This window comes from Chiloscyllium plagiosum, unplaced genomic scaffold (genome assembly GCF_037043375.1).
Source record: "Chiloscyllium plagiosum isolate Xiang-an unplaced genomic scaffold, Cpla_swu_hap1 HiC_scaffold_1, whole genome shotgun sequence".
NCBI lineage: Eukaryota > Metazoa > Chordata > Chondrichthyes > Orectolobiformes > Hemiscylliidae > Chiloscyllium > Chiloscyllium plagiosum.
Genome location: NW_028270139.1, coordinates 176,247,624 through 176,265,123, shown reverse-complemented (window position 1 = coordinate 176,265,123; position 17,500 = coordinate 176,247,624). Strand labels below are relative to the sequence as shown.

Genomic DNA, 17,500 nt, shown 5'->3' with positions numbered 1-17,500 from the left:
AAAAGACCCTTCAGCCCATCTTGTCTGTACCATCAAACAGCTGTGTCCCCTTGTTCAACCATTCTCCATGAGGGGACATATCCTGTTTGCAGACACCTTTTATAAACTCCCAATTTGTATGGACCCAACCTTTACTCATTGGGCAATCCCGTTACACTAATGATCAGGTGATGGAAGTTGCTCTGAATTGTCTCTGATGAGTCGACATCTCTCCTTCAGTAAAGTAGTGGCTCAGTGGTTAGCACTGCTGCCTCATAGTGCCAGGGACCTGGGTTCAATTCCAGCCTCTATCTCTGTGGAGATTGGAGTCAAAAAGTATGGTGTTGGAATAGCTCCAGTCAAGGAGCATCCAAGGAGGAGAGTCAACGTTCCAGGCATAAGCTCTTCATGAGGAATGAGGGGGTGGGCCCAAGGGGGCTGAAAGATATATGGGAAGGGTTAGGGCTGGGGAGAAAGGTAGCTGGGAAGGCGAAAAGAAGATGAAGGTGGGGGGGGATGGTGATAGATCAGAGCGGAAGGTCTTGGCGGTGATTGTGGAGACAGTGGTACTGGCGGTGATCGCGGTGATAGTGGTCCTCGCGGTGATCACGGTGATAGTGGTCCTAGTGGTGATCATGGTGTTAGTGGCCCTGGTGGTGTTCACAGTGATCGTGGTCCTGGCAGTGAGCACGGTGATAGTGGTCCTGGCGGTGATCGCGGTGATAGTGGTCCTGGCGGTGATCACGGTGATAGTGATCCTGGCAGTGATCACGGTAATAGTGGTCCTGGCGGTGATCACGGTGATAGTGATCCTGGCAGTGATCACGGTAATAGTCATCCTGGCGGTGATCACGGTAATAGTGGTCCTGGTCGTGATCACGGTGATAGTGATCCTAGCGGTGATCGTGGGGATTGTGAACCTGGTGGTGATCGCGGAGATAGTGGTCCAGGCGGTGATCACGGTGATAGTGGTCCTGGTGGTGATCGCGAAGATAGTGGTCCTGGCGGTGATCGCGGTGATAGTGGTTCTGGTGGTGATCGCGGAGATAGTGGTCCTGGCTGTGATCGCGGTGATAGTGTTCCTGGTGGTGATCGCGGAGATCGTGGTCCTGGCGGTGATCACGGTGATAGTGGTCCTGGCGGTGAGCACAGAGATCGTGGTCCTGGCTGCGATCGTGGGGTTAGCTGTCTTGGCAGCGATTGTGGTAATTGGTCCTTCGGCCCAAACTGGTCCATGATGACCATGGACCCCACTCAGCTAGTTCCAGTTGGCCAAATTTGCTCCATATCCCTCTAATCCCTTCCCATCTATGTACCTAACCAAGTGTTTTGTAAATGTTGCTATTGTACCTGCTTCCACCATTTGCTCTGGCAGCCCATTCCATATACTGACCACTCTCTGCGTGAAGAAGTTACCCCTCAGGGCCTTCCTAAATCTTTCCTCTCTCACCTTAAACTTGTGCCCTTTAGTTTACAATTCTCCATCCCTGGGGAAAAAGACTGTATGTATTCATCCTATCTGTGCCCCTCATGATTTTATACACCTCAGCAAGGTCACCCCTCATTCCCTTACATTCCCAGGAATAAGGTCCTATCCTGGCCAGTCTCTCCCTATAACTCAGGCCTACTACTCCTGGCAATATCCTTGTAAACCCTCTTTGCACTCTTTCCAGTTTAACTATGTCCTTTCTATAACACGGTGACCAAAACTGGACACAATACTCCAAGTGTGGCCTCACCAATGACTTATACAACTGTAACATAACGTCCCAACTCCTGATGCCTTGACGGATGAGGACCAGCATGCTCAATACCTTATTCACTGCCCTGTCCAGCTGTGACACCGCTTTCAACAAACTGTATACTTGTACTCCTAGGTCCCTCTGTTCTACAACACACCACAGGAGTTTACCATTTACTGGTCAAGTCCAACCTTGGGTTGATTCTCTAAAGTGCAACACCTCAGACTTATCGGTGTTGAATTGCATTTGCCAATCCTCAGCCCACTTCCCCATCTGATCAAGATCCGTCTGTAAGGTTTGATAACCTTTCTCGCTATCAACGGAACATCCTCATTTTGTATCATCCGCAAACTTTCTAATCCTGCCTTGTACATTCACACCAGATCATTGATGTAATTAACAAATAAGAAAGGTCCCAGCATTGACCCCTGTGGCACACCACTACTCACAGGCCTCCAGTCCGAGAAACAACCTCCAATCATCATCCCCTGCTTCCTACCATCGAGCCAATTTTGAGTCCAATTAGCTGGCTCTCCCTGATCTCATGCAACCTAACCTTCATGACGAGTCTGTCATGCAGGATCTTGTTAATGGCCTTACTAAAATCCGTAGGGACAGCATCCACTGCCCTAACCTCATCTATAGTCTTGGTTACCTCTTCAAAAAATTCCAGAACATTTGTCAGATGTGACTTCCCATGAACAAATCCATGCTGACTATCCCTAGTCAGACCTTGACTTCCAAATGTTGTTTGATCCTATCCCTCAGTATCCTCTCCAATAACTTGCCTCCCACTGATGTCAGGCTCCCTGGCCTGGTTATTTGTTGATTATTTGCGGATGATATTTGAATGATTTTCCAGAATGTTCTCTCTGCTCTCTTGCAGGATGGCAGACCCAGCTTCCTGGCGATTGCTGCGACCCTGGCCCATGAGATGGGTCACAACCTTGGAATGGCACATGACTCTGAGTCAAGGGGCTGTCAATGTCTCGATCCCTCTGGCGGCTGTATCATGGAAGCATTACAGCGGTGAGGGCCAAAGAATCATACTGTGAAAAGAGGCTCTTTGGTCTATCAAACTGTATCACCAACCACTCCCAACACTCGTCCCACTTTCCCATCATAAAATATAGGAGCAGCCCTTTGAATCTGCTCTGCCAGTCAATCATGGCTGATAGGTTTCTCAACCCCATTCTCCCGCTGTCTCCCGATAACCTTTGAACCCCTTGATACACAGGAGCCTATCTATCTCCATTTAAAACATGCTTAATGATCTGGCCTCATCCTTCTCAACTCCATTGAGTATAGACCCAGAGTTCTCAAATGTTCCTCATATGTAAATCTTTTCAATCCTGGGACCATTGTTGTGAACCTCCTCTGGACCCACTCCAGGGACAGGACATCCTTCCTGAGATATGGGGCCCAAAATTATATAATATAGAACAATACAGCGCGGAACAGGCCCTTCAGCCCTCGATGTTACGCCAACCTGTGAACTATTCTCAGCTTGTCCCCCTACACTATCCCATCATCATCCATGTGCTTATCTAAGGAATGTTTAAATCTCCCTAATGTGGCTGAGTTGACTACATTGGCAGGTCGGGCATTCCACACCTTTACCACCCTCTGAGTAAAGAACCTGCACAGACATCTGTCGTAAATTGATCACCCCTCAATTTGCAGCTATGCCCCCTTGTACAAGCTGATGTCATCATCCTAGGAAAAAGACTCTCACTGTCTACCCTATCTAATCCTCTGACCATCTTGTATGTCTCTATCAATTCCCCTCTTAGCCTTCTTCTCTCCAATGAGAACAGACCCAAGTCTCTCAGCCTGTTCTCATCAGACCTTCCCTCCAGAACAGGCAACATCCGGTAAATCTCCTCTGCACCTTTTCCAATGCTTTCACATCCTTCCTGTAATGGGGCGACCAGAACTGAACACAATATTCCAAGTGTGGCCGCACCAGCGTTTTGTATAGTTGCAGCATGATATTGCGGCTCCAGAACTCAATCTTTCTACCAATACAACTGTATGCCTTCTTAACAGCACTATCAACCTGGGTGGCAACTTTCAGGGATCTATGTACATGGACTCTGTCATTGTATTTGCCTTCCTAACTACTGACTCAACCTGCAAGTTTACCTTGAGAGAACTCCCAAGTCTCTTTACACTTCAGGCTTCTGAATTTTCTCCCCATTTAGAAAATAGTCCATGCCTCTATTCTTCCTGCCAAAGTGCATGACCTCACACTTTCCCACGTTGTACTCCATTTGCCACTTTGCCCACTCTCCTAGCCTGTTCAAATCCTTCTGCAGCCTCCCCACCTCCTCAATACTACCTGTCCCTCTACCTATCTTTGTGGCATCTGTAAACTTAGCCAGAATGCCCACAGTTTCTTCATCTGGATCGTTAATGTATAAAGTGAAAAGTTGTGGTCCCAACACTGAGCCTTGGTGAACACCCTTGTCACCAGCTGCCATCCTGAGATGGACCTTTTTATCCCCACTCTCTGCTTCCTGCCAGACAGTCAGGCTTCTATCCATGCTCGCATCTTGCGTCGAACACCACGGACCCTTATCTTACTCTGTAGATTCTTGTGTGGCACCTTGTGCAAATGCCTTCTTGAAGTCCAGGTAGATAACATCCATTGGCTCTCCTTGGTCTAACCTGCTTGTTACTTCCTCAAAGAATGTGAGCAGATCTGTCAGGCATGACCTCCCCTTGATAAAACCATGCCTACTCTGCCCTATTTTACAATGCACTTCCAAGTACTCAGAAATCTCATCCTTCACAATAGACTCCAAAACCTTACCCACAGCGGAGGTTACGCTAATCAGCCTGTAATTTCCGTTTTTTGCCTTTTTCAACAGGGGTGTCACATTAACAACTTTCCAATACTTAGAGACCTCCCCTGACTCTAGTGATTCCTAAAAGATCAACACTAACGCCTCCACTATCTCTTCAACTATCTCCCTTTGAACTCCGAGGTGTAGACATCGAGGGCTGAAGGGCCTGTTCTGCACTGTATTGTTCTATGTAGACCATCTGGTCCAGGTGATTTATCCACTTTCAGACCTTTCAGTTTTTCTGGCACCTTCTCCTTGGTGATAGCCATCATACTCAGCTCTGTCCCCTCACTCTCTTGAATTGTTGGGATATTACTCATGTCTTCCACCGTAAAGACTGACTCAGAGTAATTATTCAGTTCCTTAGCCATTTCTGCGTTTAGCAAATAGCCTGGTTTCTTGGAAGTTCAAGTCTAAGGACTTCTTCAATGAAATGAACACTTCTCCCTCTACCATTTTCATATGCAATGAGTTCCAGAATTTCTGTGCTATAGATCTCTATGACTTTGACTGTAAAACTGCTTCTGTCCAAAACCCAGTGAAAACTAGTTCCCTCTGTTTCTGTTATCCTTTTTCACATTCTCTGAGGTTGGCTGCCCAGTACCTGAACAACATTGCAGTGCTGGTTTGTCTACAAGAGATATGATTAACCTCCATTTTTGTTCCAGGCCAGTTCCCTTTTGTAAGTGTCAGTCTTTTGTTTGATCCTGCATTTTTAAAACAAGCTGCTGTTCAAAGTTCATTTCTCAACTTCAACTCTCAATTCCAAACAAAAATGAGAAAAATAAAGAAAAATGATGATTATCTCAACATTTGTACAACTGAAGCAGAACCTTACTCCTCATGTACTAATTTCCCCTTGCAATAAATTATAGTTCATCCATTAGCTTTCCCAAATACTACTGTTGGGGCCTATGATCATTGGTTGGGGCAGTGGCATGGGGGGAGGATGGTCTATCAAGGCTCAATAACTAGGGCCCAGACCTTAGCTTTCCAGGTGGGAGAGGTGTTTGATGATGTTGACAGCCTCGCTGCAGCAGTGAGCTGTGTAAATGGAGTTCAAGGATGGGAGGGTGGCTTCCATGATGGTCCGGGTTGTGCACACAACCTTCTGTACAACATGTTCCCAACTAGAACTAGATTCAAAACCAGTTATAGAACATAGACCATAGAACAATACAGCGCAGAACAGGCCCTTCGGCCCTCGATGTTGCGCCGACCTGTGAACTATTCTCAGCTCGTCCCCCTATACAATTCCATCATCATCCATGTGCTTATCTAAGGAATGTTTAAATCTCCCTAATATGGCTGAGTTGACTACATTAGCAGTTAGGGCATTCCACACCCTTACCACTCTCTGCGTAAAGAATTTTCCTCTGACATCTGTCTTAAATCTATCATCCCTCATTTTGTAGTTATGCCCCCTCGTACAAGCTGATGTCATCATCCTCGGAAAAAGACTTTCACTGTCTAAATTGAGTCTTACAGCACGGAAACAGACCGTGCATACTGTCCAGGTGTATAATGGCCTGGTATGACAACTGCTCTGCCCAGGACCATAAGAAACGACAGAAGGTTGTGTGCACAGCCCAGACCATCACGGTATCCACTCTCCCATCCATGGGCTCCATTTACCCAGCTCACTGCCACGGAGAGGCTGCCAACATCATCAAAGGCCCCTCCCACCCCGGTAATGATCCCCTACAATCTCTTCCATCAGGCAGCCTGAACACACGCACCAACAGGTTCATAAACAGCTTCTTCCTGGCCTTTGTTAGACTGATGAATGGACTCTCCAGCCTGAATAAGCAATCTAATTTGTGTGTGTCTGTCCAAGTCTTTTTGATCCGTATATAAGAACCAGGAGCAGATGAGTAGGCCGTCTGCCCCCTTCAAGCCTGCTCCGCCATATAATAAGATCATAGCTGATCTTTTCATGGACTCAGAACCACTTACCCACCCACTCACCATAACCCATAATTCATTCACTGTTCAAAAGATTATCTATCTTAGCTTTTAAAACATTCAATGAGGAAACCTCAACTGCTTCACTGGGCAGGGAATTCCATAGATTCACAACCCTCTGGGTGAAGAAGTTCCTTCTCAATTCAGTCCTAAACCTGCTGCCCCTAATTTTGAGGAAATGCCCTCTTGTCCTAGTTTCACCTGCCAGGGGAAACATCCTCTGTATTTCTTTCATCTATTCCCTTTATAATTTTATGTTTCTAGAAGATTGCCCCCTCATTCCTCTGAATTCCAATGAGTATGTTCCCAGTCTACTCAGCCTCTCCTCATAAGCCAATCCCCTCAACGACGCAATCAACCCAGTGAACCTCCTCTGTAGCCCCTCCAGAGCCAGTACATCCTCTCTCAAGTAAGGAGACCAAAACTGTACACAGTACTCCAGGTGTGGCCTCACCAGCACCCTATACAGCTACAATATAACCTCCCTGCTTTTAAACTCAATCCCTTTCGCAATGAAGGACAAAATCCCATTTGCCTTCCTAATTACCTGTCGTACCTGCAGACCAACCTTCAGTGATTCATGTACAAGGACATCCAGGTCCCTCTGCATAGCAGCTTGCTGCAGTTTTTCTGTTTTACCATTCATCCTTGCTCACTATGATCTGCCCATACTGCTTGTAAACAGAACTTTTCACTGTACTTCAGTACACGTGACAATAAATAAGTACATCAAAAATCTGTTACTTTCTCAGGAAGTTCATTCCACAAGCGAGCCGTGCCCTGTAAAAACAAAATTATCCCTCATGTCTTTTTTAAATCTCTCAGCTTAAAAATATGTCGCCTAGTCATGAAACCCCCTTCCTTGGGAAAATACACCTACCATTAACCGTATCTAAACCCCTCATGATTTTATAAATCTTTATAAGGTCATTTCTCAACCTCTTACGCTCCACTGAAAAATGTCCCAACCTGTCCAGCCGTTCTTTCTAAAACTTGCACCCCTTGTTAAATTTCTCCTGTCTTTTCCAGAAGTCTAACGCCCTCCATTCTGCACTATCTCTCCATGCATCATCTGTTGCATGCTCTTGTTCTGATACTTATTTCAGCTTGGCATTTGGGATAAGTGAGAGATGATTAGTGTTTAGTTCCTGTGTGTTGGTTTTCCATCCAGCTTCCTGAATTCTGCCTACATGACTATGTACCTCATTCTACCAATATCTCTGGGACCAAAGTTGAGCGTGACTGGTGACATCCTTGCTCAGGCCTGCTTGGCAACTTCTCACTGACCTCATTGATCCTGGCACCAGGTTGGATGCCAATTTTTGGCAACAGAAATGTCAACTGATTGCCCCCTAAAAATTGAAGTCAGACCCTTATACCTGCTATAATCTTCACTGTCCTCTCCCTCCCAGCACACTCAGCTGCACGTGGAGCTGTGTGTTCATCTTGGCCTGGACCCCCTGATGAGCCATCCGTGTTCAGACTGATGACTGTTTGGAGGGTGGGTGCACATGGATAGAGCTCCTGTCTGCTCCTTTTTGACTGTGACCTCCAGTTACCCCTCTCCCTAAGTGCTGTGGGTTGACCTTTGGGAGGTAATTCTAGGATTTTGACCCCATAACAGTGAATTGAACGGCGATATATTTCCAAGTCAGAATGGTGAGTGACTTGGAGGGAAACTTGCAGATGGTACTGATTCGGTGTGTCTGGTGCCCTTGTCCTTCTAGATGGAAGTGGCCTTGGGTGGAAAGTGCTAACTAAGGAGTATTTTCAATGATCTGTATGAGGAGCATGCTTCCTGTACTTTCTAATGATCTATGAACCATTCTACACGCGCTCTTGTTTCCTTCCCCTCAGTTTCCCATTGCCAACGATGTTCAGTGACTGCAGCCGTGATGATTTAGTGAGAGGTTTTCTCCATGGACTTGGAGCCTGTCTCTTCAACCTCCCAGATCTTGAGCAGCTGGTGGCAGGTCATGAGTGTGGAAACCTGTATGTGGAGGAAGACGAGCAGTGTGACTGTGGCTTCGCTAAGGTAAGGATGGGACCTAATTGATGGAGGAGCAGGGTGTGTGAGTCACTTTGAGTGAGGAGGGGACCACTACAGTTGGGGGATCAAAGGTGGGAATGATGCCCCTTGTAGTGGAGAAGCCTAATCATGCAATTCTGGTCTCCCTGCTATAGGATGGATGTGATAGAGTCATAGAGATGTACAGTATGGGAACAGACTCTTCGGTCCAACTGACCGGATATCTTAACCTAATCTAGTCCCACTTGCTAGCACCCGGCCCATATCCCTCGAAACCCTTCCTATTCATATACCCATCCAAATGCCTCTTAAATGTTGTAGTTGTACCAGCCTCTACCACGTCCTCTGGCAGCTCATTCCATACACATGCCACCCTCTGTGTGAAAAAGTTGCCCCTCAGGTCCCCTTTATATCTTTGACAAAGGGTCAGTTAGACTCGAAATGTCAGCTCTTTTCTCTCCTTACAGATGCTGCCAGACCTGCTGAGATTTTCCAGCATTTTCTCTTTTGGTTTCAGATTCCAGCATCCGCAATAATTTGTTTTTACCCTTTTATATCTTTCCCCTCTGACCATAAACCTATACCCTCTAGTTCTGGACTCCCCCACCCCAGGGAAAATACCTTGTCTATTTATCCTATCCATGCCCCTCATGATTTTATAGACCTCTGTGAAGGTCACCCCTCAGCCTCCGATGCTCCAGGGAAAACAGCTACAGCCTCTTCAGCCTCTCCCTACAGCTCAAATTCTCCAACCCTGGCAACATCCTTATAAATCTTTTCTGAACTCTTTCAAGTTTTACAATGTCTTACCAATAGGAGGGAGACCAGAATTGCATGCAATATTCCAGAAGTGGTCTAATCAATGTCTTCACAATACCTCCCAACTCCTGTACCCAATACTCTGACCAGTAAAGGAAAGCATACCAAACACCTTCTTCACTATCCTATCTACCTGTGACTCCACTTTCAAGGAGCTATGAACCTGCACTCCAAGGTCTGTTTGTTCAGCAACACTCCCTAGGACCTTACCATTAAGTGTATAAGTCCTGCTAAGATTTGCTTTCCCAAAATGCAGCACCTCACATTTATCTGAATTAAACTCAATCTACCACTTCTCAGCCCATTGGCCCATCTGGTCAAGATCCCATTGTAATCTGAGGTAACCCTCTTCGCTGTCCATTACACCTCCAATTTTGGTGTCATCTGCAAACTTACTAACTGTACCACTTACGCTCACATCCAAATCATTTATACAAATGTCAAAAAGTAGTGGACCCAGCACCGATCCTTGTGGCACTCCATTGGTCACAGACCTCCAGTCTGAAAGACAACATGGGGTGGGTGACACGGTGGCTAAGTGGTTAGCAGTGCTGTCTCACAGCGCCAGAGACCTGAGTTTGGTTCCAGCCTCATACATCTGTGTGGAGTTGGCACATTCTCCCTGTGTCTGTGTGGGTTTCCTCCGGGTGCTCCAGTTTTCTCGCACAATCCAAAATTGTGCAGGTTAGGTGAATTGACCGTGCTAAATTGCCCTTCATGTACAGGGATGTGTAGATTAGGTGAGTTAGTCAGGGGACATGTTGGGTCGGAATAGGTCTGGGTGAGTTACTCTTCAAAGGTTCGGTGTGGACCTGTTGAGCCAAATGGCCTGTTTCCACACTGTAGGGATTCTATGTAACCCTCCACCACCACCCTTGTGTCTTCTACCTTCGAGCCAGTTCTGTATCCAAATGGCCAGTTCTCCCAGTATTCCATGAGATCTAACCTTGCTGACCAATCTCTTATGTGGAACCTTGTCGAACGCCTTATAAAAGTCCATCTAGATCACATCTACTGCTCTACCTGCATCAATCCTCTTTGTTACTTCTTCAAAAAACTCAATCAAGCTTGTGAGACATGATTTCCCACGCACAAAGCCATGTTGACTATCCCTGATCAGCCCTTGCCTTTCCAAATACATGTACATCCTGCCCCTCAGGATTCCCTCCAACAACTTGCCCATCACTGAGGTCAGGCTCACTGGTCTATAGTTCCCTGGCTTTTCCTTACCACCCTTCTTAAACTGTGGCACCACGTTAGCTAACCTCCAGTCTTCCGGCACCTCACCTGTGTCACAAAGCTGGTCCCTTTTTTTCTAAAAGCTGTTCCATGGCTCAGGGATACTTTGTCCTTGATTTTTTTCCAGAGGGGTAATAAACCTGGCCAGGTTTCCTTCAGACTAGTTCTTCAGGCCAAAGTGGTCATGTTTTAGAAGTGACCTGTATAATGAAAGGGGAGTGGTCAGCTCTCTAGCTGAGTAGTTTAGTTCAGTCCAGAACTGGTTGGCAGTTCAACAGGGAGCTGGGTGGAAACTCTCTCACTCTGTTTATGCCCTTCAACTTCAACCTGTAAGGATATGTTCCATTTAGACTGGTTTTTAAAGGGAGTTTGCTTATTGGGATTGTTGTGTATATCCAGAACAGTATAATTAAGTCTAGTTTAGATAGACTGAGTTCGGCAGGGCTTCTTTATTCTGTTCTTTCTGTTTCATTATGTAATTTTGTGAATAAATTTCTGTCATTTTTAAGATCTATTACTCAACCTAGTTAACTTACTGTGGACACTTCCTGAAACAAATTGCAAAGTTATAGTATCGGCTGCCTGCTTCAGAAAATTGTGAATGGTCTTGCCTTGTCCATAACACCTGTGACTATAAATGATACAAATATTCCAGCAAGTGGCCCAGCAATCACTTCCCTAGCTTCCCACAGAGTTCGAGGGTGCACCTGATGAGGTCGTGGGGATTTATCCACCTTTATGCATTTGAAAACATCCTGCACTTCTCCTCTGTAACATGGACATTTTTCAAGATGTCACCATCTATTTCACTACATTCTATATCTTTCTGTTGTGAACCTTGAAACAGTTCAGAAAAAAGATGTAGGTTTGCTCGCTGAGCTGTAAGGTTCATTTCCAGACGTTTTGTCACCCTACTAGGTAACATGTTTAGTGGGCCTCAGGCAAAGTCCTGATAAGTGCTTTCTATTTACATGTTTGAGTTTCTTTCGGTTGGTGATGTCATTTCATGTGATGATGTCATTTCCTGTGGTGAAGTCACTTCCTGTTCTTTTTCTCAGTGCGTGGTAGATGGGGTCTAACTCGATGTGTTTGTTGATAGAGTTCCGGTTGGAATGCCATGCTTCTAGGAATTCTCATGCGTGTCTTTGTTTGGCTTGTTCTAGGATGAATGTGCTGTCCCAGTCAAAGTGGTGTCCTTCCTCATCTGTATGGAAGGATACTAGTGAGAGAGGGTCATGTCTTTTTGTGGCTATTTGGTGTTCATGTATCCTGGTGACTAGAGAAAAAGAACAGGAAGTGACTTCATCTCAGGAAATGACATCACCACAGGAAATGACATTATCAACCCAAAGAAGCCCAAACATATAAATAGAAAGCTAGACTTATCAGCAATGCTTCGCCTGAGGCCCACTGAAGATGTTACCGAGTAGGGTGATGAATCGTCTGAAAATGAACCTTCTAGCACAGCGAGCAAACCTATATTCAGAACTTCAACCTTAGCTACAAATCTTTTCAAAACTCGATAAATTCATAAAAAGATTTACAAGGATGTTACCGGAGTTGGAGGATTTGAGCTATAGGGAGAGGCTAATTAGGTTGGGGCTGTTTTCCCTGGAGTATTGAAGGCTGAGGGGGTGACCTTATAGAGGTTTATAAAACCATGAGGGCCATGGACAGGATAAATAGACAAGGTATTTTCCCTGGAGTGGGGGAGTCCAGAACTAGAGGACACAGGTTTTTGGTGAGGGGGGAAAGATTTAAAAGGAACCTGAGGGACAACTTTTAGACACAGAGGATGGTATGTGTATGGAATGAGCTGCCAGAGGAAGTGATGGAGGCTGGTACAATTTATGTATGGGTATATGAATAGGGAAGGTTTAGAGGGATATGGGCTAAGTACTGGCAAATGTGACCAGATTAATTTAGGATATCTGGTCGGCATGGACGAGTTGAACCATGGGGTCTGTTTCTGTACTTACATACGTATGACTCTGTGACTCTGAGCCAAAGGAAAACTAGGGAACTGAGGAGTTAATAAGAAAAAAGCGTGGAATTTTTCCCGACTGTGTGGTAAGAAGCTCCCACTGTCATAAGTTAAAGCAAGAAGGAAAAACCAAAGGGAGAGACAAGGAGTTGAGGTCTGGTTCGCTGACACCCTGTTTGATGAAATGGGAAAGGAAGAACTTGAGCAGGTAGAGGCACAGGGGGAGGTGTTTAGTTCTGAAAGATTACTGAAGTTACAACAAAAAGATTAGATTAGATTAATTACAGTGTGGAAACAGGCCCTTTGGCCCAACAAGTCCACACCGACCCTCCAAACAGCAACCCAGCCAGACCCATTCCCCTACATTTACCCCTTCACCTAACACTATGGACAATTTAGCATGGCCAATTCACCTGACCTGCACATTTTTGGACTGTGGGGGTAAACCAGAGCACCTGGAGGAAACCCACGCAGACACGGGGAGAATGTGAAAACTCCACACAGACAGTTGCCTGAGGTGGGAATTGAACCTGGGTCTCTGGTGCTGTGAGGCAGCAGTGCTAACCACTGTGCCACCATGCCGCCCATAATTAGATTAATTACAGTGTGGAAACAGGCCTTCGGCCCATCATGAGATAATAAAAGATTTATACCATAAAGCCCACTTGAAAAAAGGAATCAGAATGCATTCCATGGGGTTATTATCTCAGGGATAGAATCCTGAGGTAATAATGGAGACCTTGCTAGTTATTGCAGAGGAGATATAGTCCGAGGTGCACCAGATTGTGTTAGCGGTAGCATACAGACAGGAAGTGTTGCAGGTAGCACATGAATTACCAGTAGGAGGTCACCTCGGATGCGGAAGACTCAGGCTAAGGTACGAATGTGTTTCTATTGGCTTGGATTGCATAAGGATGTGGTTGACTTTTGCCGTACATGTCATATGTGTCAAATACTAGGCAGTAATAAACCAGTATCTTTGGAAAGAGAACAGGAGGAAAAAGTATTAGTTCGTGCCTCTCAGATTGAGGAATCAAATCCAGAAGATTTGGATTTTGATGTGGTTCAGAGTAGATTGACTAATGAGGAGGACTTGAAGGAATGAGATAGGATAGTAACCTATCTGTCTCAAGACAAGAGAACTGATTTGAAAGCTTTGTTGCAGGAGTATGAGGACATATGTTAGAATTGACTGGAGTGGACTAATACTGTCGTGCATGGGGTTGATGTAGGGAAGGCTGTTCTGATAAAACACCCCCTACAGGCTTAATCCTCTCAAAGCAGCACAGGCACAGAAGGAAGTTAAAGCAATGTTCCTAGAAGACATCATCGATCTGAGTTAGAGCGAGTGGAGTTCACCAATTATGTTGGTTCCAAAGCCTGAAGGTCATCGTCCTAACTAAATGAGACTCATACCCAATTCTTCAGCCGGAGGATTGTGGAGAAAAAGTTGGACAAGCCACTTACATCACACGGTTGGACTTACTGTGTGGTTACTATAAGTATCTTTATCAGAAAGAGTGAACAAAGTTTCTGTGTTTGTAACCCCAAATGGGCTATATCAATTCAAAGTGATTCTCTTTGGAATGAAGAACACACCAGCCGCATTCCAAAGACTCATGAAAAGAGTTGTGGCAGGTTTGACCAATTGTGCCAACCATATCGATGACTTAGTGATCTTTAGCCATTCATGGAAAGATCATATGGCACATTTGACAGAGCTCTTTGAAAAACTACAGGAGGCAAAACTGGTTATAAATTTAACAAAAACTGAATTCATTCAGGCAAAAATTATATTCTTGGTACATAATGTCAGACATGGAATGATGACCCGAGGAATGTGAAGACGAAGACCATCAAGGAATTTTCAAGACTATCTTTGAAGAGAGAGAGGTACTTCAGTGTTTGGGACTGAGTGGGTTCTACTGGAAGTTAGTCCCAAACTTTAGTAGCACGATGGCCCTGCTGATGGATTACAAACAATATTTCAGAGATGCTTAGGTACACAGACCTCAAACTTCTCACCTTTGTGGCAAGATTTAAGGACAGAAATATGAGACTATTTATAGAAGTCGCATTTTACAGGCTTTTAGTTTACAGATTGTATATGTGACGGGACGTAATAATGTTATTGAAGATGTATTTTCATGAGTTTAAAAGAAAATGTGTCGACAAGATCGAACCAGTGGAGTTCAATATTTTTTATATATATTAGAACAAAGTGTATAACTTTAGATTACTGATCCATGTACCTTGTGATAAGGTTTAGAGAAAAAATAGAAGCAACCTTTTCATAGTGATTTTTCACTTTTTCTTAATGGGGAGGTATTACGAAGTTGTATCGATTACTGCTGAAGTGGAAGGCAAGAAGCTACAATTTGTTAAAAATGGTAGGAGGAAAAAATGTGTGGTCCCTTTAAGAGTGAAATGCTTTTCAAAGTTTGGAGATTTAAAATGAATGCCTGTGGGCAGCAGTTGGTGAAACATAGGTATCAATTGCTGGTGTAGCTGTAATCTTGGCTTGTTTTGATGTTAAGGCAACCAGTCTGAATATTAACCATATAAATTTAAACCAGGTCCTAGGTACTAAATCGTAATTAAATTTAAACCTGCTGGTATTGACTACCTCAAACCAATCCGATTGTAAAGAAATTTGTATGTCATCACAGGTATGTAGATGGGAGAGCAAACTGCCACCTGAAGAAGGAGCAAATCCACCATCTGAGAAATAAATGCCAGGCTTTCACAAGAAATCTCCAACCTTTGTAAAAGAGCACCATCTATTCATGAAAGGCACGTTTAGCAAATATTCCAGACAGCAGAATCCACAGAGAGAACAGCCCTGTTACAAGAATTCGATGGAGAGAGGTATTTCAGAAAGAAGATCAGCTGAGAGGGTGAGGAGCATTTTGGAAGACACATTATGTGAAGTTTGAGAGGCTTTCTTATTAGTTGGATTTATATAAGTGGGACTTGTGTTATTGGAACAGCATACCAAAAGAATTTAGTTCAGTGAGGGACGAGATAGTAGTTAGAGAGGAATTGTCCAGTTTGTTAGTAATTCTGTTAATTTGTTCATTGTTAGTTTAAGTAAATAAATTGTTACTTGTAACTTATAAAGTGAGTATTAGGGATTCCTTTCATAGAAACACTCCTTTACAACAGGCTATGAGGGTGAGAGGTAGGTTATACCCCTTATCACACTTCTTTATCGGATTGGGAGGTGAGGCGCTCCCCTCTTGGTGTTTCGGTTTTAAATATCAGAGGGGTGTCGACCTGTCCTTTGTAACATATTAATTGTATACTTTTCCTTAACATTAAATATCTCAATGTGCAGCACCTCACCTTTGCCTGGAGTAAACTCCATCTGCCATTTTTCCTTTCATAAATGCAACTGATCTATATCCTGCTGTATCCTTCGCTAACCTTCTACACAATCCAGAACTCCACCGATCTTTGCGTTGTCTACAACTTTCCTAACCCACCCATCTACTACTTCATCAAAGTCATTCATATATATCACAAACAACACAGATCCCAGTACAGATCCTGGCAAAAACCCTGCATGGACATCCAGCCTGAAAAACACCCTTCAACTACTACCCTCTCCCTTCTACGGGCAGGCAAACTCTGAATCCACGCAGCCAGATCACTGTGAATATCATGCATCTTAATCTGCTGGATGAGTCGACCATGAGGGACCATGTCGAAAGCCTTACTAAATCCATATAGATAACATCTACAGTTCTACCCTCATCAATTACCTTCGTCACTTCCTCAAACAATTCTTCAAATAGTAAGGCATGACCCTGCCCCAACAGAACCATGCTGACTGTCCTTAATTTGGCATGCTTTGCTAAACACGCCTAAAACCTATCCCTAAATCCTAGCTTCCAAAACCTTTCATATGCTTTTTTTTAACCCCCTTTTGACAAAATTCACAACCTCCCTTCTTATCCAAGTGCCGTTTATCTGGAGGTAGCCACAGAGATAGTGGATAAGTTGGTTGTAATTTTCCAAAAATCCTTGGATTCTGGAGAAGTACCAGAGGATTGGAAAGCTGCCAATGTGACAGCTTGATTCAGAAGGTAAGTGAGGGAAAAAAATTGGTAACTATTGACTGATTAGCCTAAATTCTATTGTTGGAAAAGTTTTGGAATCAATTATTAAGGAAATAATAGCTGAACAATTAAAATAAATCATGATCTGATGAAGCAAAGGCAGCATGGCTTCATGGGCAGGAAACAACGAGTGGGGATCAGGGGCTGTTTTTCAGGTTAGTGACTTGCAACCCACAGGGGGTTCCACAGGGGTCAGTGCTGGGACCACAACTGTTTACAATCTATACGAATGACTTGGAGGAAGGAAGCAAATGTACTGCAACCAAATGTGGATGCCACAAAAATAGGTAGAAAGACACGCTGTGAGATGTGGAAAATCTATTCAAAGAGAGACATTGGTAGGTTAATTATGTGGGTAATAAGTTGGCAAATGGAGTACAAGGTGGGAACATGTGAAGTTGTTCATTGTGGGAGAGAGAACAAACAAACAGAATATTATTTAAATGGAGAAAAACTGCAAAAAGCTGCAACACAAATGGAAATGTGTATGAAACACAGAAAGCTTAGCACACAGGTACAGCAGGTAATCACAAAGCAGTGTTAGCGCGGATGAAATGATATCAATCCGAGCCCAGAGTGCGGTTCAACAATCGGTAACGTTTATTACTGCAGTAACGCCGGCGGAGATTATCCGAGGTCCGAATCTTGGCTGCTCTACTGTTCCCGTGCGCAGCTTCATATTATATACTTTTAGATGTCAGGATGTGTGGGATTTGAGGATGAATGGGATGATAGTTCCCCATCAACACTGGAGTAGGTGCGAAAGGCTGTTT

The 17,500-nt window shown here is 44.4% G+C and overlaps 1 protein-coding gene across 1 annotated transcript in view; it reads left to right on the top strand.

The window, feature by feature from the left end:
- Window positions 1-17,500, top strand: part of LOC148152298 (disintegrin and metalloproteinase domain-containing protein 12-like) — a 657,223-nt gene that overhangs the window by 254,183 nt on the left and 385,540 nt on the right. The window contains exons 11-12 of the mRNA XM_087986062.1: window positions 2,608-2,750; window positions 8,393-8,570. Of these exons, the coding sequence (XP_087842188.1) occupies window positions 2,608-2,750; window positions 8,393-8,570 (321 nt within the window). The remainder of the gene's footprint in view (window positions 1-2,607; window positions 2,751-8,392; window positions 8,571-17,500) is intronic.